Genomic DNA, 25,674 nt, shown 5'->3' on the forward strand with positions numbered 1-25,674 from the left:
GCAGCATGCAGTACTGACATAATATGCTTTTCCGAATCTTTTGGTCTCTCTTCTTTCCTAACTTGGCTTTAAATGGCTATGCACTCCCAAAAGGCCAGTGTGACATTTTCAGGAGAAAAATGCTCTCCTACAATATATACTCTATCTAATTACACTATGTGAGGCACATGCAACCACTCACAGGTTCTTGCACACTCACACACAATCATCACGGTGGAGAGATGCCTAAAATCTTGTGACTTTTACTTGAGAAAATGCATTACGTTTCTGGACACCTCAGCCAACTGAAAAGTAAAGAGTTTTGGAAAATGCGTGTCAACTATTGATTCAAAGAGCCAAGAAGAAATCCTCATGCTCAAAAGCATTCTCTATTCAGGCTATGGTGCTGGGGAATGCTCTGCCCTCTGAGATTAGATCTGCAATCTCAGTGGAAGTGTTTAGCACGCATGCGAACATTTCCCGATTTATCATTATGGTGAAGAATGCAAAATTCTAGGGACTTCTTACTTTATAGTGCAAACTTACCAAATCCGTTGAGATCATGATTGGAGGTGGAAAAGGGGTCATCCTTGTGAAGCGTGCTGACTTTGGTGGTGCTTTTGTCAGCCGTGTTGACTGGTCCCATCTCCCTTTGCTGAGTGGAGCTACTTGCCGTTTCCTTGTGTTTTTTTGCCAATTTCCTGTTGATATAAGCCACATTAAGTAGGGTTGTGAATGAAAAGAGTAAAGACATGTTTCTGAATCCAGACTAAGATTTCATCAAATTGTGATGATGGAAAGAGGAAAGGCAAAGGTGATGTAAGGAGAGTGAAAAAGGAAGTAGGTATCAACCTTAATCTAAATCTGAGTTCTGTCCACGCAATAATTCAAAGTAACATCAGTGTGTTGACTAAAAAAATTGCCAGGTTTGGACCCGTTTGTGCATTAAACATTTTAATGTAGAAAGAAGGCAAAAGTTGGTGCTCATGCTTCATATACAATGAGTAACTTCAAATGAAAGACATCGGTCCAAATTCAATCAAAGCCCAATATTTTTCCTCTTTTTGCCAAAGGAAAAAAATTTGGCTTGATGCCTCCTGACCCTAGTAATTCGGATTCTCAAGGAGGCGAAGGGCGTCCAATTTCCTTGTGAAGCATAGGGGAAGGGGGAAAGAGGAAGGGTTACAACTGACTTTTCAGCAAGATAGTACCGACTGCCCTAACTTCTCCCATAGTCACTTTTCTCAGCATTACAATACTGGGGTAAACAACAGCGACACTCAAACGTCAAATACTGGTACGATTGATTGAGGTTGATAGACAAAATAGATGAATAGAAACAAATGTATTTTCTTTGTGAATTTGGATAATACAGCAGGCAACTAATAACCAATAAACCAAGATTAGACTGTCAAAAAAAGAAGAAAAAAAGGAACATTGGGCAAACTATGGCCTGCAGGTCAAACAAGGTCTGTTAGTCTTTTATTATCCCGCCCTTTAAAATTTTCCAGCTACTTTGAAAAAAATCAAAACCTTATTAATGTTCTCCTTTTACCAGAATGGCCCAGTTTTCCAAATAGAAAAGAGGACTCAAACCAAATAAATGTGCAGGAGTGGCACTCAATAATCGTTTTTTGTTTGTTGGATTAATTAGTGATTAATGCATTGAAGAGGAATTTTGTGCCAATTTTGGACAATTACAGGGGTCTTGCTGTTGCAGCTTGTCGGAAATTGATAAACTGATGTCAAACTTAGGCTGAATAAGACCAGGAGCAAACTCTGGGCCGTTATTGTCAGCTATGAGAAATATATCATATTTTTAGCTGATGCAAAGTTTTACTATGAAAAACCACATCAATGTATTATTGACCAATGGAAAAATCAAATACGCACTAATGGACAATTTCCTTTTTTTATGTTTAAACCTATAAGTGCAATTCCACCAAATTATTCCCCTGACAGCCCAATGCCCTGCAATAAAATTCTCAGCTGGCTGTAATGAATTTGGAGCTCAGTCTGTGTTATCAAATACAGTTTATTTAACCTTAAAAGGGACATAATGTATAACTGAGAGATTTCTGATTGTTTTAAAAGGACTCCCATTAAATGGTTCATCATTGAAAAAATAGAAAACAACCTTGCTAAAATCTGTTTTTATTAATAAATAGAAATACAAAGAGACAAAAAGAGACAGAAATGCAAATACATATATATATATATATATATATATATATATATATATATATATATATATATATATATATATATATAAATTAATCTTGTCTTTTCTCTGCATATATCTGATCTGTAGTCCAATCAAATCAATCAATTGATCATATTTCTTACCCAGGCCTGGCAATTCAATTTTCTGGTCTATCATGCAGAGATATTACTCATAAAGTTAGCAACCGCCAACCTTCTAATTTTATATTTTGTTCTGTTTATTTTTATCTCATTACTGTCTTACTATGTTAAAGTGTTTGGGCATTTGGGTTGGCCATGGTCAAATTTTCTTGTGCTTTAAGTTACCTTTTTCTTTCTTCTTTTCTTTGTTTTTGTGTATGCGTTTTTCTTGCTGTCGGTTACCCCTCTCGAGTGATATGACCAGGGCAGATAGATAGATAGAATATAATTGAATGTGTTTTTAGAACTGATTACTTGGTTTTCAATTATTTTGTTATGGGGAAAATTCTTTCAGAATACCAGAAATGCTGGACATGAGCTTTATCCGGAAACAAGTTAATCTTGTATGTAGAGGGGACACTATAATAAAAAGGCTAAAAATAGTTTGATAATGAGAGAAATTGTAATGTGTTTTACACGTTAAAAAAATTCAGTACTACTGTCTGTGCAAACTACACTGATTTTAATTTAAATGTACTACCTCACATAGCCGATTCACTCTTGGAAATCCTATGATGCCGTCCTCCCTACCTCAAAACATTTTCCCCTTGGATATATACATTTCTTCTTGGTCAGCCATTTATTTACTTCAAAGCAGGGAATTTCTTCTAAAAGTGAGAGATTTTCATGCACACATTGTTATATTTGTATTTTTGTTGCATTGCTTCTTTTTCAACTGGCTCTTGTTTGATCTGAAACAGTAGGAATAGAATGCATCTATTTATTTTTTTAATACGGTTGAAGTTTGAATTGTAGTTATTTAATGTATAAACATTTTGCCTGGTTTTTATTATAAATATAAGGAGATTTAATGGCCAGTTCCATATTTGGTCTTACTGTTGTTTGTTTGCATTGTGCATCCCAGCCAATCCAATTCTTTGATTTCACAACCTTTGCGGCTGATCTGTTTTATGTAACCTTAACGATTTGATAAAAAGAGGGGGAGGGCTTGAGGAAGGGATGGAATTGTCTGAACTGAAAGCCCCTCTCCTGGTCCTACTTGCAAGTTCAAAATCCATTGATGTCTTCTCGCCTTATTTTGAGTGTCTTCTCAAGTTTAAACTTAACACTAACTCAAAATGGAGGTTTCAATTATTCAATGATTATGACATTTCCAAGCAAAAAGTAACCGTACCAGATCAGTATTGATCAATGCTACCATGTATCTACTTGGATTGGTTCGATACCAAAATTCTCAGTATCATAGTCAGGAGCAAGAGCTCTCGCTATCCCGACTCACATTCATCCTGTTAATGGACTCGTTTAAATGATAAATTCGTCGCATATTGTAAGAGGCAATGAGCTGGCCTAATCCGTCTCTGATGAATGTCACGCACGCAGCAGTTCATTAAGCGAGGAGGTGAGCCGCGTGGGCTCCGACCCCTCCGGGATTCATGGACTACTTTGTGCTCCCGGAGCGTTAATTGCAGAACGTTTGATGCGTCGATAATGAGCGACGCGTGGTTGTTTTTTAGGAGGCGATGAGATGAGCACCCCCTTACTACCCATTAGGCGCTGTTGTCTGGGATCCAGATGAGAGGAAGTGAAGCCACTTTGAGGAAACAGCAGAGCAAAAAAAAACAGTGCTTCTTAATTGGCGTCCGTTTGCCACCAGGGACCTCGAAGGGTTTGTTTAGCTAACAAACTCATTCCAAATTTTCCAGTTTTTGATCTTTTTTTATCAGATGTAAGGGTGTCAAAAGTGTTTCATGTTGGGAAACCTTATACTTCAATAAACTTCAGTCAAATAATTCTAACATTACCTATAGTATAAAATATTTCATAAAAGGCAATGTTATGCTAAAGGGTACATCTTAGGTTCTGGCATACCTCCCACCACCAGAAGACCTGAATTGGGCATATGTCTGTCCAATTATCACACACATGTGCCCAATTATCCTGAACCCTTTTAAAAGGAAATTTGGATTTTCACTAGTTTTGTTGGGCCAATGTTATTTTTGTGTTCTTCTGTCATACTCAAGTTTCATCTTCACCAACAGGCCAAATGTGTCTGTGTGTTTGTGTTCTGGTTAATTCTGGTTTTATCATCTGGTCACTTTTTTCATTTCCAGTTTCGATCATTGTTTGTCATTCTTTGTCAAGTTTGTTGTTTGTTTCTAGTCTCTTGTTTGGATATTTCTTTAGCTGATTAGTGCCTAATTGTTTGTTTCGTACTTTGGTCGAGATTTTGTCAATAAATACTGTCTTCTTTTTGAAAACTTCTGCCTGCATTTCCGGTGCTGCTTTTTATACTGTGGACAATAAAAGATGACTTAATCGTCTGGGAAAATTGATTGGTATATCAAGAACCGTACTCTCGTAGTTAAGGTCCTACCTGTCAGACAGAGCGCAATTTGTTAACCATGGCAATCCGACCTCTAACCATATTGATGTCACCTGTGGCGTTCCACAGGGCTCTGTACTTGGCCCCTCTTTTTTTTTAGTATTTATATGCTTCCGCTTGGCAATATTACCTGCAAGTAAATGATTAATTTCCATTGCAATGCAGATGACACTCAAATGTATTGCCACTGGAGACAACTGCTCCCTCGGGTTTTAGAAATTTGGAGAGATCCAAAGATAGATGTCACTTAGTTTTTTGCGCCTTAACCCATAAAAAAACGATCTGTTGATTGTTGCTCCAGCTCATTGTCATGATTTGTTATCAAACACTTTTTTTTTTTTAAACCTCGACAAATATCATTTCACCCATAGTGACTCGGTCAAAACTATAGGTGTTATATTTGATCTTAATCTGTTGTTTCAGTTACATGTGACAAATATTACTAGAATAGCTTTCTTCCACCTCCGTAATATTTCGAAGATTCGCCCGATGCTGTCTCAATCAGAACCTTAGATTATAATTCATGCATTTATTACTTCTCGGCTTGATTACTGTTATGCATTGCACTCTCCCGATGTATAGAATCAAAAATTTGCAGCTGGTCCAAAATGCAGCAGCAAGACTTTGACTAGGACAACATGAAATGAAATGAAATGATCTGCATTTATATAGTGCTTTTCAAGTCACTGACTTCCCAAAGCGATCTACAGTGTGCTTCACATTTCCCAATAGCGGCCTTGTATTGCAGCCACGTAAGACACGAACCTGCTTATTGGGGGTATTAGGGGTTCAGTGTCTTCGACATGTGACACGGACAAGCTGGGATTCGAACTGGGATTCTTTTCTCCCAAGACAAGCGCTCTACCTCCTGAGCTACTGCCGCCCAACAAAGTTTAACCATATCACTCCTATATTAGCTAACATGCACTGGCTCCCAGTCCCCTCTTATCTTTCTGATTTGATTCCCGCTATGTTCCTACACAGAGCCCCCGCTCGTAAACGGCTTGTCTACGTGTGACTCCAAAGCCAAGACGATGTCTGCAGGCTCAAGAGAAATCTCTATCCCGGCCCCGGGGTTGTGGAATGCTCTGCCTCCGGAGATAAGATCTCCAACCTCAATTAAAGTTTTTAAATTTAGACTTAAGTCCCACTTCTATTCAATAGCTTATGATTGATGCCAACGTTATACTTGTCTTTTCCTTTCCTTTTCGGCTGCCTGGCTGGTGGTGATATAAAGGAGAAGGTTGAATCGAGATAAGTCAGCGGAACACCGTCTGAACCTGAAGCATGTCAAAGTCTTCATCGAACAGCCAGCAGAAATGGGAAGCTGCATGGTTGCTGTCGGGGACTTTTGGACAATTTTACAGGATGGAGGCATCGTTGCTGTCATGCACTCTCTAGAATATTATCTATGTTTTTCTAATTGATGTTCACTATGTTTTGTGTATTATTACCCAATGCTAAATCTATTGCACTCTGGTCATCCTGGAGAGGGGATTACCATTTGTGAGGCCCTTTGTCAAGGTTTCTTATTTTCCCTATGCTGAGGTTTTTGAGTTTTTACTTGCCTGCATGTCGGTTTAAGATGGTTTAATTGTAACCTATGCAGTCCTTTTAAGACATTTTGAAATAAAGAGCCATACAAATAAATGTGACTTGACTTGACTTTCTGCCTCCTCCACATGGGCCCATCCTCTACCATCAAGTCTAAACAGAACATCCACTTTTGGAAGCAAACCGATTTGGGTGTAGGCAAAAAAAAAACCTGATCAGTAGAATATTACCTGTTTGCAAGGTAAAAAAATGATGTAATTATGTCAGACCATGTGCACTGAATTGTATGACAGCTTGAATAAAGTTATTTGAAGTATTTGAATTGTATTTACCTATTGGGGACACATAAACTAACCCGGCGACGATGCAATGATGGACGGCAAGACTGTGGTAATCATTAACAACAACAAAAAAAATTAACAAAAGCTATACTATTCATCACAATTGTCAATTACTAGTCAAATGAAGATTGTGCAGGTGCACAATGATGAGGTGGTTCACCTTGTCAGAAAGCACAAAGAGCTCTGTATGGAGAAACTGAGGGTAGCATGGATCTCTACTGACCCATACCTTCTTCCTCCTGACAATCAAACCCGTCTAAAAAGGAATGTAGTGTTCTGAGAAGGTGAGACGGGTTCAAAAGATGGAACTCGCCTCTTCAATGTTATTTTTCATTTGATTATTTATTCAAAATATTTATTGACCTCCTAAATTCACTGCAAAAATACACATATCTTCTTCAATACTGTATATTTCACTCGGGAGCCGCTGGAGTTAAGGTCTAGGTGAGGCTGGGCCACAACAGGATCTCCACAAGCTAAGGTCCAATACAGGCATTCTACTGTTCTCAACTATATTTCCCTTATTTTCCTGACCAAAAAAAAAAACATATTGAGAATTTATAAGAAAATCAATCCGTACTAAATTCGATAATATAATACATAATAGAAATAATAATACAGTGAATACAGTAGCAGGTCTTAGAAACAAAACATGTGAGAGAAAAATTAAATAACAAACATGCCTTAAAGGCAGAAACTCACGCAAAATTATGTGCAAGGTGTCCTTTAAACTCTATCTTAACATCATCGACATTGTAATATGTTTTGTAATATATTTTGCGATCCGATTACAAAAATGATTAATCAAGGTTATTTGTTTGCAACGTAGCCTGTCATATTCCGGGACGGACGTACATCAATCTCAAAACACTAGGCCCTGCCTATCTAATTCGCAAGTAGCATCCATGTAAACTAGCGGGGGCCACACTAATGATAATTTTATATTCAGGCGGGGCCACAAACAAATGGACTGCTGTCTGCAAGTTTGAGACCTTTGGTAGATTTGAATCATCAAAGTCAAATGAGAGGAGTGTAGAGCTGAAATAAATCATACAAACTGTACAACAAAGTGGTAAGACTAGCAAAATCTTGCAAGTGCAGTATTTGACACCCACAAAATGATTTGAGTGCTCTTTAGTAGAAAACCCCAAAACAAAAACATAATCTTGTGTATTGACAAATCTCAAATAACTTCAAAGAGGATCTCGAATAACTTCAAAGAGGAATATATAGACGACAATGCACTACTTATGTCCAATAGGAGGTTTTTCATTAACTAAATCATAGATACTTAGTGCCAGGATCATGTGTGTCACCTTCTTGCACTCTAGTTCCTGGGTCTATGTAAACTCCCTCTCTGTCATTCCCTTTTTCTCTCCTTTCCCATTAAGTCTCTCATTTGATCACTCACTTCCAGATTCAATTTTCCTCCTCAAAACTGCGATTATTAGTCCTGATTTCAACCCTACCATAACTCTCTTTTGTCACTATTTAAACTCTTTCTCCCCTTGGTTCTGTATTAGTCCACTGCCTTCCTTGTTATGTCCCAACCACTCTTGTCTCAGCCTTGTTGTTATTCCAGTGTACTGAACCTTTGCCTTCCCGTCCGAGTTGCAAGTACTGCCTCTTGAAATGTCACCTCCTCTGATTGAGTGTACTGGAACACAAATCCTAAATGATCTGCTACCTCCTCCATAATCTGTTACCTTACCGTGGTGGAGTTTGTGTGTCCCAATGATCCTAGGAGTTATGTTGTCTGGCGGATTTAGGCCCCTGTCAGGGTCACCCCTGAGAAACAGATTATAGGTAAGGGGCCAGACAAAACGCAGATCAAAAGACCCCTTATGACGACACAAAACTTTGGTCCACAATTTCCTTCGTCCAGATACGGATAACCGGGGCCCTGCTCTGGAGACAGGCCTGGAGCCTTGCCTCACTGGGTCCGGCCGGGCACAGCGCCAAGAGACAACGTGGGTCCCATTTCCCATGGGCTCATCACCTATGGGAGGGGCCAAAGTGGTCGGGTGCGTAGAGCGCTGGGTAGCAGCCAAAGGAGGGGTCCTTGGCGCGCAGATCCCATGCTACAAAAACTGGCTTTTGGGACATGGAATAATGCCAAGAGGAACAGTGTGGTTTTCGTCTCGGCCGTGGAACCGTTTTACACACTCTGCGGGGTCCTTTAGAGTGCATGGGTGTTGGCCCATCCCGTCTAATTATGTTTTCTGGACTTGGAGAAATAATTTGACCGTGTTCCTCGGGAAGCCCTATGGGGTGTGCTTCAGGAGCATGGGGTACCGCACAGTCTTATTCTGGCTGTGCGGTCCCTGTATGCCCCTTGCCAGAGTCTGATCCGCATTGCCGGCAGTAAGTCGGATTCGCTTCCAGTGGCAGTTGGACTTCACCAGGGCTGAGCTTTGTCACTGATTCTGTTCACAACTTTTGTGAACAGAATTTCTAGACACAGCATGGGTGGAGAAGGGGTCCATTTTGGGGGCCTTAGCCTTTCATCTCTGCATTTTGCAGGAATGTAGTGCTGTTGGCTTCCTCAAGCCCTGATCTTCAGCTCTCACTGGAGCAATTCGCAGCTAAGTGTGAATCAGCCGGGATGAAGATCAGCACATCCAAGTCCGAGACCGTGGTACTCAACCGGAAAAGGGTGTCATGCTCCTTCCGGGTTAAGGATGAGATCCTGCCCCAAGTGGAGGAGTTCAAGTAGCTCAGGATCTAGTCCACGAGTGAAAATAGGATGGAACAGAAGATGGAGAGATGGATCGGTGCAGCGTCTGCCATCATGCGAACCCTGTAACAGTACGTCGTTGTGAAGAGAGAGCTGAGCCGAAAGGCAAAGCTCTTAATACAGGTCAATCTACGTTCTTACCCTCCCCTCATGTCAAGAACCACGGGTTAAGAGCGAAATAACACAATCCCGGATACAAGTGGCTGAAATAAGTTTCCTCCGTAGGGTGGCTGGGCTCTCCCTTGGATATAAGGTTAGAAGCTCAGTCATCCGCAATGAGAGAAGCAAGTTGAGGTGGCTCGGGCATCTGATAAAGATGCCTCCCTAGGGAGGTGTTCCAGACATGTGCATGTACCACCGGCAGGAGGCCCGGGGGACGACCCATGACACGCTGGAGAGACTGTGTCTCTGTGCTGGCCTGGGAACACCTCAGGATCCTGCCGGATGTGCTGGATGAAGTGGCTGGGGATAGGAAGGATTGGGCTTCCCTGCTGAGGCTGCTGCCCCCGCGACCTGACCCCGGGAGCGGGAGATAATGTATGGATAATAGATGGATGGATGTAACACCAACACCTTGCCTGCATCTTGGACCAAGATTGTTTCATTTTTCATCCCTTCACTTTGGCATATTGAATTGTCCTTATTGTCCTTTGATAACAACTGAGTGAACATCGTTTGCAATGAGATTGGACGTGGCACTGCATGATTAGCACATGATAAGGACTTAAAAGAGATAAATCAGGATAATGAGGAAATAATATTAACAAGGTGGTCATTGGTGGAGCTGGAGTCTAAATATCTTTTCTGAGAGAAGAGAGACCTGACTTTGAAAGTCGTAGAAAAAAAGGGTGTCATACTGATTATATTCCTGCAAGACTATTGTGAACAATACACTGGATTATAAGTAGCCAATGTGGTCAGTATTGCTGTATTGTGATTCTGTATGTTTCACATTTGCAAATCTAGTTTGATAGTGTTTAAGTCAAGAACTTGATGTACCTTGTTTCAAATCAATAATTCTTTTAGTAACGATTTTTATCAGTCTACTTCTTTATCTATTTAAACGCATAAATAATTTGGAATATATGTATATACAAAAATAAATAGAAGCCCTTTACTGTACAAAGAGCCTTTAAGCCTTTGGTATAGGGATAGCATCTTCCCCAAAGCTATCAACACACTAAACCACAGTTTTGGAACACAATTGAAAGCGCGAGTTCCATGTGCAATATTCCGGTTTGAAGTGCAATATCCTGGTTTTGTATATTTTTCATTTTAGATATAAATACTTTGCATTAGAGGTGAATACTATATTTTGTATTGTTTACCAACTGGAGTGCAACCTGAATTTCGTTGTAGCAACTTAATGATAATAAAGGTGATTCTGATTCTTCATGTGTCACAAAAGTCATCGCCAAAATGGGTTTGTTTTTTTTTCAAGAAAAATATAAAAGCCACAAGTGATGCCATGTGTTTTGTATGTTGTGAATATGGACGAAACAAGCCTACTCTAAATTTCGTAAAATACATTTCCCCAGTCATTTGGAGTCTAGTATGAGTATTTTCACACACCACTGCCCATTCATGCTAAGATACAGCTCATGTCTGGAGAACCAATTGACGCTATTATTTACACCCAAAAAACAACAGAAGATGAAGGTCCTGTACCTTAGTCAGATCAGCAGGATTCTCTTGCCACTGGTAACAATAGAAACAAGTACTGTTTCATGTGGGTAAGCAAACCCCTACCCGAAAACAACCGCCTGGAGAGGGATGGTCACCACCAGGTTCTACTTGCCCAAAGCACCCCATAGGAAATGGTGCCCCTACAACCATAATTGTTAAGGGACCTGTAAACCATGAACCTTAGATTGGATTGTGGAGCCACCATGTGCAGTGTGTATGTTTGTTGTTGTTTGGTTTTGTTGGAGAGTGACAAGCCATGACAGTGGGGACCTCAAATTATGGCGTCACTTGTAAATATCCAGAAGCAAAGACCCCGACTTTTGGGAGGCCAAACCTAAACAACTTTTATTGTTTCTGCCAAGGAATACCAGACAGACAGGCACAGTTAAGTACGGGTATAAAGAAATTAAGATGTTCATGTAATGGGACAGTGCCTATGCATGATCAGACAAAATAATCCGTATACTATGATAATGACACAAATAAAACAAAAACACAGTGGAAAAAAGATACCCTTGAATATTAAAAGCTTCCCAAACTTTAGTGTGACTGAAAATATTTTGCAATGACTTTGTTAAACCAGCTACCAAAAGGCTTTTCATGAGTTCATTGTCATTGGATAACTTGAAGGCAAGCCATCAGAGTAGGATGTATGTCATGGCATAGTATGACAGGTAGTGAAGTGTTTACTTACAGGTAATAAGAGTAGGAATAAGCATGTCTTCTGAAGAGTGGTGAAGGTGAAGGCCGATCATGAGCAAAGAAGAAGGAAGACAACCGACAACCCAGAAGAAGGACAAACACAACCAGTCAATGATTAGTGCATGCTTGAAACCGCACTGTTGGCTTACATCTTTGTTGTCATCGTATTGCCTTTGAAATTATTAGATATTGTCAAGAGTATTCGTCTAGGACCTAGACCCTAGGTCGAGGGTCGCAACTATCGGCTCCCTATTGGCTCCCTGGCGCTTTTTCAAAAATGTTTGATAATGGAAAATAGAAGGAAAACCATGACACCAACATTCTTAATGTTTTCCAATAAATGTTGATATATGCAATATTATTATTGGTATGTGTTGCCTTCCTTTCATAAAGCTTTATTTTTTTGTGGCTCCAAACATGTTTGTTTGTTTGTTTTTTTGTCTAACATTTTGGGTTGATAACCCCTTGTCTACGTCATGAGTGGGCAAGCTTTCTTGATGTTTTTGGCCACATTGGGTAAAAAAAAAGGGACAGTTTGAAAAATGGCTGATTGGTGTACAGTGGGACCTCGGTTATCGCGGTTAATGGGGACCAAAACCACCCGCGATAAGTGAAAATCCACGGAGTAGCGGCGCACCTTCAAAAAAAAAAAAAAAAGCCCATCCCAGCCATCTCTTAATATGGGGCGGCAGTGGCTCAGGAAGTAGAGCGCTCGTCTTGGGATCAAGAGATCGCAGTTCGAATCCCGGCTCCTCTGTGTTACATGTCAAAGTGTCCTTGGGTAAGACACTGAATCCCTAATACTCCCAATAAGCAGGTTAGCGCCTTTCATGGCTGCACAGCCGCTATTGGGAAGTGTGAAGCACACTGTAAAGCGCTTTGGGAAGTCTTGACTTGAAAAGCTCTATATAAATGCAGAACATTTCATTTCATTTCATATCTCCGGGCAGTGGGCAGGGGACACCCTGAACTGGTTGCCAGCCAATCGCAGCTGCAAATCACATTAGTTCTCGCAGCTAGCTGCGTTCTTCATCGACGCACAAGCCGAGTGATCCACCGCTAAGAGTCGTACAGCTGGGCGATTTTACGTCCGCCCGGGACGATCGGAGACAAATTCAAGACAGGGTTTATACTTGCGCCGCACCGCGGGTGCCGTTCGGTCGCTCCCCCAAGCAAGCCCCTAACCCGCAGCGCGGGTACTTTCGGGCGCGATACGCACCTCACTGCGACAAGCCGAGCGGGTCGGGCGCTCGGCGCGGAGGCCGGCGTCTCCACGCTACACGGCCCTCGATGGCTCCGGCCGACGGATGGGCGGCCGCGGGGGAAAGGGGTAGCTGGGGGGACCTGTAGTGTTAGGGGGGGGCGGTGATGCGGAAGCCGCACCGAAACCACGCGCCGGGAAACGAGAACGGCGCGCCGTGCTAGGGTCGTCGGCCGATGGGGATTCCCGCAAAAAGTGAAAATCTGCAAAGTAGCGACGCCCCTTCAATTTATATATATATATATATATATACATATATATATATATATATATATATATTTATATATATATATATATATATATATATATATATATATATATACATTTTTTTTTTTAACCATTACAGACCGCGAAGCTCTGAAGCCGTGAACATCGAACCGCGAAGTAGCGAGGTCCCACTGTAATTATTTTGTACACTCTGGTACAAAATCTTGAATCCGATACCATGGCAATAAACCAAAAAAGATCAAATAACCCTATCCAATTTTTGTTGTTTTTGTTTACATGCAGATTATATATTTCATTTTATATTGGTTTATAAATAGACCATTTCATACACATTTATAAATAAATGCATTCATTTCCATATAAAAACTTTTATAAAAATTAATTAAAGCAAATGTAATACATTATCTCCATTTTTTGTTCTAGTGCTGACATGGCCAACCTGCGGCTCGCGAGCCGCATGCGGCACTTAAACTAGTTTAATGCGGCTCTTTAGGAGCTGTTATAAACTAGTTTAATGCGGCTCTTTGTGAGCTGTAGCATGACATGCATCAAAAGTGTTTAGCCTGCGCTGGCATTTGCCTTCCCTACCGCTAGATGGCACACCGACAATGTAAGCCTGCTTGAGTGACGACAAACGAGCAACAACAAAATATTTGCTTGACAAAATGTATTGTCGTCAATTTACATGAAATTACCTCTTGAAATGGCAGGTAAAAAAAGCACAGTCAAACGAAAATATGAAGAAGAACACGGGACGTTTTTCCCAGAGTGGAAGAGTTTATATTTTTATTAAACGGAATGGCAAGCCTATTTGCCTTATATGTGATGCAGCATTAGCACATTTCAAAGCTTCAAATCTTCAGCGTCACTTCAGCTCACTCCACCCTAACATCGAACATGAATTTCCAAGAGGGACTGAACTTCATTAGAAAAAGTTGTTTACTATGAAAAGCAAGGCAGAAAAACAGTTGCATCTTTTCCAAAAAATTATGAAACACTCGGAGACTGTAACACTTGCATCGTAGCAGTGAACTTAGCACGGGCTAAAAAGCCATACAACGAAGGGGAATTCATTAAAACATGCCTCATTGACGCATTTGAAATCTTGGCTCTAGTAGACAACAAACTAAAACAGAGAATATCAGTTGTTAAACTGTCTCGCCACGTTATGGAATTAAGAATAGCCGATATTAATGCAGCTGTTGAATCACAGTTTCACACTGACTTTCAAACATGTGAATATTTTGGTGTGGCATTGGATGAGAGCTGCGACATACAAGACGCCTCAGTTGGCAATATTTGCGCGGTCAATGTGCGATCAAAGAAAAACTCCTTGATATTGTGCCATTAAAAGACAACCCCTGGCATAGATGTGAAAGAAGCACTGGTGGCTGCGTTTGCAAAAGCAAATCTACCCACACCGAAACTAACTGCAATAGCTACGGTTGGAGCGCCAGCCATGATCAGATCCATGAACGGGCTTGTGGGGCTGTGCAAAGCTGATCAAACATTTCCAGACTTTTGTGATTTTCACTGCATCATCCAAACGGAGCAACTCATGTGTAAATCACTAAATTTTGACAATGTCATGAAACCTGTGATTGAAATCATCAACTTCATCTGTGCACGTGGGCTAAACCACAGGCAACTCAGGAATAACATCGCTGAGCTGGACTAAGGGCTTCTAGGTGACCTGCCGCTGCACTGCACTGTGAGGTGTCTGTCAAAAAGCGAGGTAGTCTTTCGCTTCTTTGAGCTTTTGGATGCAGTGAAACTGTTTATGGAAAAGAAGGACTATCCCGAGCTCTCAGACCTCAAGTGGATCTGGCATTTTTAGTTGACATCATATGCCACCTGAACAGACTGAACCTTACCCTGCAAAACGCTGCCTGACCTGATTTAAAGTGTGTTTGCATTTGTTAATAACCTAAGGCTGTTTAAGGGGAATATTGAAATGGGAGATTTAACACATTTTCAAACTCTTCTAAAAGCCAGTGAGCAAGTCACTAGTGCCACCCTAAATAAGAATAGAGACAGATACGCAACACTGATTGAAAACCTTAAAGTGTTGCAACCCAGTTCTAGATATCTTGATAAATATAATCAATGATTTCTTTTAAATCAAGTACACATAAATTTAGCCAGTTTTTTGAATGTGGACCTTGAGTGCAATGAAACAACGTTTTTATGAAAGTACACCAAAGAACAATAACACATTTATATTGGTGCCATGTGTGACCCCAGAGCAATAATTTGCCAACTCCTGCGCAAATCAGTAAAAATAACTGTCAGTTTCAAAAAGGTCGGCTACCCCCTATGTAGTACAACCGAAAATAAGTGCTAAACAGTGCAAGGAACTTTACAAACTATGTAGACACCATGTGACCAAACACACCATCTTTATTTGATTTTCTTTTTTTGCCCAGCCTTTTGCAAGGTTTGGGTTTTTGGGTACCCATTGCAGCAAGATGATGGACAAATATATCAGTTCCTTCTAGGTAAGACTCATGACTCATCACTAAAATAAATGCTAATTTCTCAACCTATGAGTATTTAAAATAAGGCATGTTTATCTGATAGCTCACATTATTTGCTGATGTCGATCATCAATGTTTCTTTTCTTTTCTTTTTTTTCTAATGAATGAAGATTATTTTTTACTACGAGGAGGAGCTAAAAATTCACACTGTGACTTTAAAGTTGTGCTCCTAATTTTTATCTATCTATCTATCTATCTATCTATCTATCTATCTATCTATCTATCTATCTATCTATCTATCTATCTATCTATCTATCTATCTATCTATCTATCTATCTATCTATCTATCTATCTATTCATCTATCTATCTATCTACCTTGGTTATATCCCTCAAGAGGGGTGACCGACAGTAAAACTAACATATACCACAACATAAAAAATAAAAAAGGGAAAAAAATACCAAAGACACACACAAACATTTTTGGACCATGGCCAAACCAAATGCCCAAACACCCAAACAAGTTAGGCACCTCGGCACCTAAGTTGGTCATGCTTTCGTCCCTCCAGATGAAACGGGACACAAAAAAGCGACCATGTCACTCGGGTCAGGGTGACACAACACACTCTTTTGTTCAACAGCAGGGCCAGACATCTTTCACTGGTTTACCCCTGCCGCATCATACAGGTGCCCTGCCCATCCCTTAAAATGCGATCCCACTATCCTTTTACAACACCTCTCCACTCATTCCTATCACCAACAAGAGCTCTAGCTTCCACTAGATTTAGACCTCTTTCCTGCAGTGCACTCATAACACCATCCATCCATGTCAATCGCTGCCTTCCTCTTTGTCTCCTTCCATTTACTTCTGCTCTGTAGATCCTCTATAATATTCGCTCCTCATCCATCCTCTCCATGTGTCCAAACCAACCGAGTACTCTCTTATCCACACGCTTGCTCAGTTCCAATACTACTGCATTTCTGTCTCTCACAATTTCATTTCTCAATCTATCAAATCCTGTCACTCCAAACATACTCCTTAACTCTGAAAAGACTGAAATGTTAGTTATTGGTCCATCTAAGTCCCGTGACTTATTCTCTAAAACCACTGTGAACATCGACAATTGCCACATCACACAGAGCGACTCACTTAAAAACTTAGGTGTCATATTTGACCCCGATCTGTCCTTTCAAACACATGAGAAGAAAATTACTAGAACCGCTTTCTTCCATCTCCGTAACATTGCTAAAATCCGTCCTATACTTTCTCAGTCGGATGCGGAAATCATAATTCACGCGTTTGTTACCTCCCGTCTCGATTACTGTAATGCACTACTTTCCGGTCTTCCGATGACCAGACTCAAGAGTCTTCAGCTGGTACAAAATGCTGCAGCGAGGCTTTTAACTAGGACAAAAAAGTACGATCACATCACCCCAATTTTGGCTAACCTGCATTGGCTCCCTGTTAGCCTAAGATGCGATTTTAAGGTTCTCCTATTACTATACAAAATCATACATGGACTCTCCCCTTCATAGCTTTCAGATCTGATTTCCCCCTATGTCCCGGCCCAAAGCCTTCGTTCCGAGAGCACCGGTCTCCTGGTGATCCCAAGAGCCAAGAAGTGTTCCGCTGGTTCGAGAGCGTTCTCTATCCGGGCACCGGTGTTGTGGAATGCTCTTCCCCCTGAGATCCGATCTGCTGCCTCAGTGGACATGTTTAAGTCTAAGCTTAAAACTCACTTCTACTGTATAGCATACGAATAACCTAAACTTCTTATATGTAATAATTTGTGAAGCCCTTTGAGACTATTTGTGATTAAGGGCTATACAAATAAAAATGACTTGACTTGACTCCTCAAACATCTAAAAAATATTTAATTTCCTTTTTAAATCTGTGTTCAGACTCCAAGTCTCTGCACCAGTCCCCTCTTAACATCCATACTCATACTCTTGTTGCTCATCACTCTCCTCAGAGCACCCAAAACCTTGCTTCTTTGATTCACTCTGTGCAATACCTCACACTCCATTCCACCAACTGCAGCCACATCACAACCCAAATACCTAAAGGTTTCAACTTCTTCCAGCACCTGTCCATGCAAACTTATTTCTAACGCCATGCCCACTCCTTCACATGAACACTTTATCACCTTACTCTTCCCAACATTCACACATAACGTACGCCTATCACATACTCTTCCAAACTCCATTACCAACGTTCTCAATGTTTCCTCAAAATCAGCCACAAGCGCTGTGTCATCTGCAAACAACCACTGACTTACCTGCCACACCCTTCCACTCTTATCGATCATCCCTACGCCTCTGCCAAATACTCTTGCATTCACCTCTCTCACCACTCCATTCATGTACACATTAAACAGCCATGGTGAAATCACGCCGGTCAACACAGGGAACCACTCACTTTTCTCACTCCCTACTCTTACACATGCTCTGCTGTTCACATAAAAACAGTTCACTGCTTCCAACAACTTTCCACCCACTCCATACATTACCCTCACTTGCCACAGCACCTCTCTATCAACTCTGTCATACGCCTTTTCCAAGTCCATGAAAGCCAAATAAACATACTTACCTTTTGCAAAATATTTCTCACACACCTGTCATACAGCAAACACCTGATCCTCACATCCTCTTCCTTTCCTGAAGCCACTCTGCTCCTTCATCACCACCTCATTCATTCTTCCTCTCACTCTCTTAATCAAGACTCTTCTATACAGCTTACACGGCACAGACAACAAACTGATACCTCTTGAATTGCTACATTCATACTCGTCACCGTTACCTAATTTTAAGCAGCTAAAATAGAAGTTTGAAGTCAATAAATAAAAATTACTGGTTTAGCCTGCTAAATCGTTTGATAAAATAAATGAGTACTAAAGACCTGGATATGAGTAGTGGTGGGCGGATGATCCAAACATTGATATTATCGATACTTGGATAAACATTTTTGTCCATGGATCGATACATAGCTTTAACACTAACTTTTTCAAAGCGCCGCTTCTCTGCATGGATAGCGCAGTCCCTCTCTCTGTGACACCCAACACTCTCTGCTACTATATAGATCTATGCCTGAGTGGATGACTGACAGCCACACTATTGAGACTATTTGACAAGCCCTTTTCCTTGTCTGGCCTGCTGCATCCAGCCTGCCAGGCAAAAGAGAGGGAGATGGAGAACTTTGGACAGTCCCATACAGTCCCAAACTACTAGAAGCTAATATTACATAGACAAACAGGATGTGCCATGTGTACGTTTTTTAATCACAGAAAAAAACAATGCCAGGTGTCATTTTGTCTGCTACTATGGCAACACAAAACATTTACATGAACTTAGCAACCAAAATTGTAAACATGGAACTGATCCTAAACAAAACCTTTAAAATTGTTGTCACTGTGGCAAAAGAAACAAATGGCTTCTTACCAACTTCTTTTTTCAAAATATCGCGAAATGGAAGCTAATCTAGTTGTCTTGTTGACGTTTATATGCAGTATTTGAACTTTTGTTACATTGTTACATTTTCGGTTTAACTCTTGGCTTTTGTTCCAAAACAGGTGTAATTGAAATATTTATTTTTATTCCAATATATCGTTATTTATTAAACAATTTTAGTGCCCAGAACTTTTGTGGTGTGTTTATTGGGTTTAATTTCCCAAGATTGTGATGTTTCCATGCAAAATGTATCAGTGTTAGATCAGTATTGATAGATACTACCCTGTTCATTCATATTACGGATCGATACAAAAATTGCCAGTATTGCCTACACTCAATTCAGAGGCATAATTTTGGAATAAAAACCCCAAAAAAGAGCAGAAATATTTTTGGGAACATTTGTTATTGTGCATTTTTTCTCCTAAAGAATGTTCTTTCCTCATCAAGATGTGAAACTTTCAAACAGTAAAATATTGATTTTGTTTTGCTGAAAGCAAAGGAAGACAAAAAGAAGAAAAGGGTAGATACAAGAACAAAGAAAGTAGAGAGGATGAAAGGCAAATCGAACTTGCGCTGTCGTGTTCCCGAATCGATAATTGTGCTCCTGAGAATAGCATGCAAACACTCAACACAATATACACAATGGCACAAAACACCACTTACATCTCCCTCACTGGATCAGTCTTTGAACAGCACAATTGATTTTCTTTTTAACTTGTCTTTTTCGTTGAGCAAAATAGTAGAAGTCGACCGATTATCGGGCGGGCGAATTACCGGCACCGCTATTTGAGAATTTGACGCATATCGGTATCAGTATTTTTTATTTATTCGACGGGCAGATTATTTGGGCTCAGATGCAGCCGAGCTGCTCACTCCCTCTATTCCCTCTGTCTCGGACGCTACCCATCCCGCGTCTTCTGATGGGATAAGTGACCAGGCACGGAGCCACTGAAGCAGGAAGAATAAGGTGAGAGCGGAGTAAACAACTGCAGCTCTGCTAACTCCTGAGTCCCGACATGCCTGTAAACACAAACCGCTGATAACATTCTGTTTTTGGACTATATTGAGTCCATGGTAGAAAAGCGTGTGTGTGTTTAAGAGATTGGGTGAAAAGTGTAGTCAATCAAGCGTGTGTGTGTGATTGAAAGAGAGCATAAAAAGCAAGCTTAAGTGGAACGCTGTGACCATAACATTGGCTCATATATCAGGCTATAAAGCAAGAATGTCCACACTTTTCAATTTGTGAACGCTGTTGAAATTTCGATGCCCTTTTTTCTTTAAGTTAATTTGATTCATGTTTGTTGTATTGACATTTTCTTTTTTTTTTTGTAAAAAAAAAAAAAACAGGGTGTTTTTTTAAGTTTTTTGTACCTTTATACGAGAGGCTGCTTAATTTTATTTCCTTAACTGTTAGCTTTTAGTTTAAGTAAAAGATTATTCATGTTAGTTGTGTTGAAATTAAAATTCATTTACTGGTTTCAGAAAGCTATTAAAGCCTTGTTTCAATTTATAACAAATGTTAGTTTTGTTACTTTTTTTGTTATTAAACATTTCTTAAGTAAATTTTTAGGCTTTTACAGCAAATGAATGTCTGCTTCAAATATCGGTTATCGGCCTCCTTGTAATACTACAAATGGACATCGGCCCAAAAAAACTCATATCGATAAATCCTTACAAAATGGTTTTAGGCCAATATGTCGAAATACTGAAATACACTTAATACAGGGTTCGTACACCTTTTTTCATGGCCAAATTCAAGCACTTTAAAGCACTTTCAAATCCAATCCAGAGAAATATCCTCTTGAGTGCGACCATAGAGAGCAACAACGTTTTACTTGACAACACCATACAATTTAATTCCAGGTGCCGTCAGTCACGAGGGAAGAAGAAATGCAATGGCAAAACAAAGCCACCAGAAAACAGTGTTTGCAACATTTTTAAATCCTTCAGTGCCAAACAGAATATTTCCCGCTGTAACAACATAGGCATAGGACACATCAAAAGAAAGATTTAATCATCTTTCATTTGAAAAAAACGTGCTTCTAACCTTTTATCATTGTGTAGTAAATACAATTGCTACGTTTCTTAAAAATGCCCTTTTCCAGAAAACTTTGAAGAAAAACGGCTTTTTATAAAATGATGCATTTCTAGCAGAATCTTAACCTTGGTTCTTTTTTTAATACATATTTTTTTAATACCTACAAGATCTAAACAATGATTTCCATAAACATAAGGGCACGTTGTTTGGAAAATAACATTTAATTGCAAAACACTGAACTTATGCTAGAGCTTTGCAAGATCTTTTCGACCCCCGATGATGCATGTGAAGTGATCACATGATTTGGGTTGTCATGATGATCACGGACTTGCTGAAACAGCATCTCTTTCTGTCCAGACGTTTTCAAAGGCCCTTTGTCACCTTTATTCTTTTTAGAAAGAATAAAGCTTTGAAGATTGGAAAAGATGCACCAAAGCCTTAAGAGTAGTTTAAAAAACAAAAACAAAAAAACAAAACATTTTTTTATGTTTTGGCACACGGAACTATGGTTCTGAAAATTTATTCATACGTTATGGCACTGAATAAGTGAGGCAGACTTAATTGACTTGTTTTCAATTATTGTCTGGTCTACAAGCATTGCTTTAGCTTACTGGTGCCCTCCAACATAACCATAGTTCAATTTTGGAAACGGATGTGGACAAAAAAAATTAAGATTCATCAACACAACCCAGAAAATCATCAGCTGAGAGAGTAAAAGACAGAGTTTGACAGAGAGATAGCGGAAGAAGGAAACGAAGGGACAGAAACAGACACTCAACTATATCTTCCGATGGAGGATTCTGCCACACTAAACTGGAAATTTGGAGGCCTGCCTCACTGAGATAAAAGATGTCACTCAACTTCTTACGCCTTAAGTCTGAAAAGACGGAAATGTTAGTTATTGGTCAATGTAAATGCCGTGACTTGTTCTCAAAAACTGCTCTGAACATTGATAAATGTAAGATAACCCAGGGACAGACAACTCATTCGCTCATTCACACCTAGGGACAATTTGGACTGGCCAATTCACCTGAAATGCATGTTTTTGGAACGTGGGAGGAAACCGGAGTGCCCGGAGGAAACCCACGCAAGAACGGGGAGAACATACAAACTCCGCACAGGAAGTCCGGAGCTGGATTTGAACCCACGCAGGAGGTTCCCTTGACATGAGCTGTGCGGCACAAGCGCTAACCACTGCCCCGCCGTGCTGCCCTATTTCATTCATAATAGGCTGAATATAAAATATGTTTAAACTGAAAAGAAAAAAAATAACTTTCCGGCTTGCAACATGGCCAAAAATATCATGAAGGACGATTCTCACTCCAACCACCACCTCTTTGACCTGTTGCCCTCTGGGTAGGCACTTCAGGTCTCTTAAAACAATTACAAAGAGGGACTGTTTCTTTCCTAGGGCCATCAACAAACACTAACCAAACAAGCATGTAAGACTGAAAAACATATTCTGCAATATGTACTGAAAAAAATTGCTTGATTCTGTATCTAATTGCACTTCTGATCATTGCATTAAAAACGATGCACAATGTAGCATTGCACTCTTATTATGAAATGAAATAACTTGTAGATTTTTTTTTTTGCTTTTCTTTTTTCTCTTATCTGTATCCTGGAGTGCCATGTCTAATCTCTTTGCAAACAGAGTTCATTGTGTTGTTATCAATGAAAATAAAGCTTATTCTATTCTACAACTTCTATATATTGTACATATGAAATACAGTGGGACCTCGCTACTTCGCGCTTCGACGTTCGCGGGTTCAGAGCTTCGCGGCCTGTAATAGTGTAAAAAAGAAAAAATAACGATAATAATATCAGTAAAAAAAATAAAAGATTAATAATAATGAAAAATATTACATTAAAATTTTAAAACAAAATATTCAATTAGAATTAGTAATTGCATCATTTTACAATATTTTAAAACACAAAGAAATGCACGTATACGCTAAGCGTCACGGCCATAAACGCAAGCTGATTGGCCAGCACTCGCTAAATACTCGACTCCCCATTGGCCCATTCACTACAGTAGACCACGCTTACCTCGTATACAGTACAGCACTGTACGCTTCTCGCCATAGCTCGCAGTTAGTTAGCCTTTTTCTAGCGGTGAATTTTTAAGTCTAAAAGTTTTTTGAAGCCCTTCGTGAATCCTCCCAAACGCTCTTTATCCCTTGGTGCATCTAGTGAACCAAAGAAAAAGCCAAAGATGTTAACGATTAACGAAAACCTGGTTTATTGGACACGTTGAAAGCAGGAAATAGCTACGCAAGCGTAGCCCGACAATATGGCCTGAATGAATCCACGGTTCGGTACGGTTTCACGAAAGATGCCAAAAGGGTTGGAAACACCCAGAATAAGACCATGGTGCGAATGGAAAATGCACTGGTTATTTGGATCCACGATTGTAGGGCGAAGAAAATCAGCCTGGATGCAAACCTAATCCGAGGTTAAAAGAACTTATTGTGAGAGGTAAGTTAAATTTTGTTTTATTGTTTGATTGTTTAACAAGAATCTCTCTCTCTAACCGTATTCCATACGGTGTACTGTATTGTACTGTATACAGGGGGGGTGCACTGCAAAGGTTTTTTTTTTTTTTTTGAAGGGGCGTTGCTACTTCGCGGATTTTCATTTTTCGCAGGTGGTTTTGGTCCCCATTAACCGCTATAACCGAGGTCCCACTGTACTATACAAAACACAAATAACACAATATGAGAACCCAAAAAATGGGATATTCCAACTCAAACACCAGTCTCCAGTAATACCATTGACACTTCGACAGCTTTTTAGGATTTCTCTAGTTAGGGCCCGGTCACACAGCCTTTCACGGGCGTATCGAGGCTGAATCACGGCTGAATCACGGCTGAATCACGGCCAGAAATTTCTGCCCGTGAAGCAGACACTGTTGGACGCTTTGAGATCGCGATACAGACGAGATACACGCGGTTGGGCGCTGCTCAAAACTTTAGACCACGGGTAACCGCGGGCGGCACACGTGGTACACACGAGGTAATGACGCGGTACAGATGCGGAACGACGTGCTACGGCCGCGGCCAGGGCGTGGTTACACGCGGGTAGAACGCAAAATTTTAGCGGGTAATCGCGGGTGGAGCACGGTCATAGCACGTTTGTTCTGCGCCTGTATCGCGGTGTTATCATGTGAATTAGTGTAACGCGTGTGACGGTCAAACGCCTTTCTCCGCGTATATACAGCGCGATTTGCAGAGCACACGTCAGTTGTGCTCGAGACGTCACGGGGTGAACATGGATCCCCGTCACCGTAGTGACCTCGTCTTAATCCATTTTTATTTCTTGACATATCTTTTCATTTCATAACAAGATAATAAAATAAAAATGAAAAACTATTACAATAATAACATATTGGCTTCTTCGGTGCCATAGCTTGAAATCTTGATCTTCACGGGACTGTGTCTTGAGCGGTTATGATTTCTACAGCCCGGCTCGGCAGCTTTTATACCCGTGGTCCACACGCGGAAAGGACGTGGAACTCGCCGGTGTCTGTTTTGCGGGCATACCACGGAAAAACAGCTGGTTAGCCAATTTTGCGCATTCTCTACCGCGGGCAACCACGGGCAAAAAAAAATCGCAAAATTTTACCCGCGATACAGACGCAAACGGCTGTGTGACCGGGCCCTTTTAAAAAATATTTCTAAAACCTTAGATAGCGGGATGCATATATCTGTCAGTCTTTGTGCAGTAATCTCTCAATGAAGCGTGATTTACTTTGTTGCTAAGTTTCATCATCGCTTTTATGTGATGTAAGCTTATTTTTAAGTATATACAGTAAATTGTTATTGGATTGTTACTTTGTCAGTAACACACTAATTTTTGGTGTCATTATTAAGGGGGGTAATTGCATACCTGTTAAACTCCACGGCTCCATGCCCTCACAAACTGTCGTAATTTCCCTTACAAAATGCAAAATAATCTTACACCATATTTTTTTTTTCAAACGTGTTTGTTTATGTATTTTAACATGTTATATTGTACATGTGTTTCGTTGTATCATATATATTGTTAATTAACATTTTGTTGTGAGATCCTGAGTTGCTCGACATGAATGAGGTTTATTATAAAAAAAAGTTCAAAAATTAAGTAGCTTGGACATTCACTGTAGAAGGAAAAAATACATGCAAATATAATTAATTACGTAGAATAATACATTTTCTTATTCAAATTATGAATTAATTTTCTGTTTTAAATTATTGTTATTATTGTTGGTAATATACTGATTAAAGAGATAACCACAAAACTGTATTTTTTCATTTTCTCATTTTATACTTACTTTTTTTCTTAACTTCATTATACAACATAATAATTCATAATATAATGCATCAAAGCAAGTGAGCCGGTTCTCTAAAGAAAGGCGGACTTCATTTCACTACATCAAACCGCTTGCTTCATTTGCAACGAAAAAAACGATACAGAGATAGAGGCCTCCGCGGCGACCTT

At 40.1% G+C, this 25,674-nt stretch overlaps 1 protein-coding gene across 10 annotated transcripts in view; it reads right to left on the reverse strand.

Moving 5' to 3' along the window:
• Nucleotides 1–25,674, reverse strand: part of ptprt (protein tyrosine phosphatase receptor type T) — a 348,208-nt gene that overhangs the window by 83,280 nt on the left and 239,254 nt on the right. For 5 of the 10 annotated variants that reach the window (XM_088337483.1, XM_088337481.1, XM_088337479.1 and 2 more), the window contains 2 exons: nt 11,739–11,768; nt 526–680 (listed from right to left, as the gene is read on the reverse strand). In XM_088337483.1, the coding sequence (XP_088193609.1) occupies nt 526–680; nt 11,739–11,768 (185 nt within the window). The remainder of the gene's footprint in view (nt 1–525; nt 681–11,738; nt 11,769–25,674) is intronic. The other 5 variants (XM_088337480.1, XM_088337478.1, XM_088337476.1 and 2 more) reach the window with 1 other exon arrangement.

This window comes from Urocampus carinirostris, chromosome 6 (genome assembly GCF_059441175.1).
Source record: "Urocampus carinirostris isolate Australia breed hairy pipefish chromosome 6, RoL_Ucar_1.0, whole genome shotgun sequence".
NCBI lineage: Eukaryota > Metazoa > Chordata > Actinopteri > Syngnathiformes > Syngnathidae > Urocampus > Urocampus carinirostris.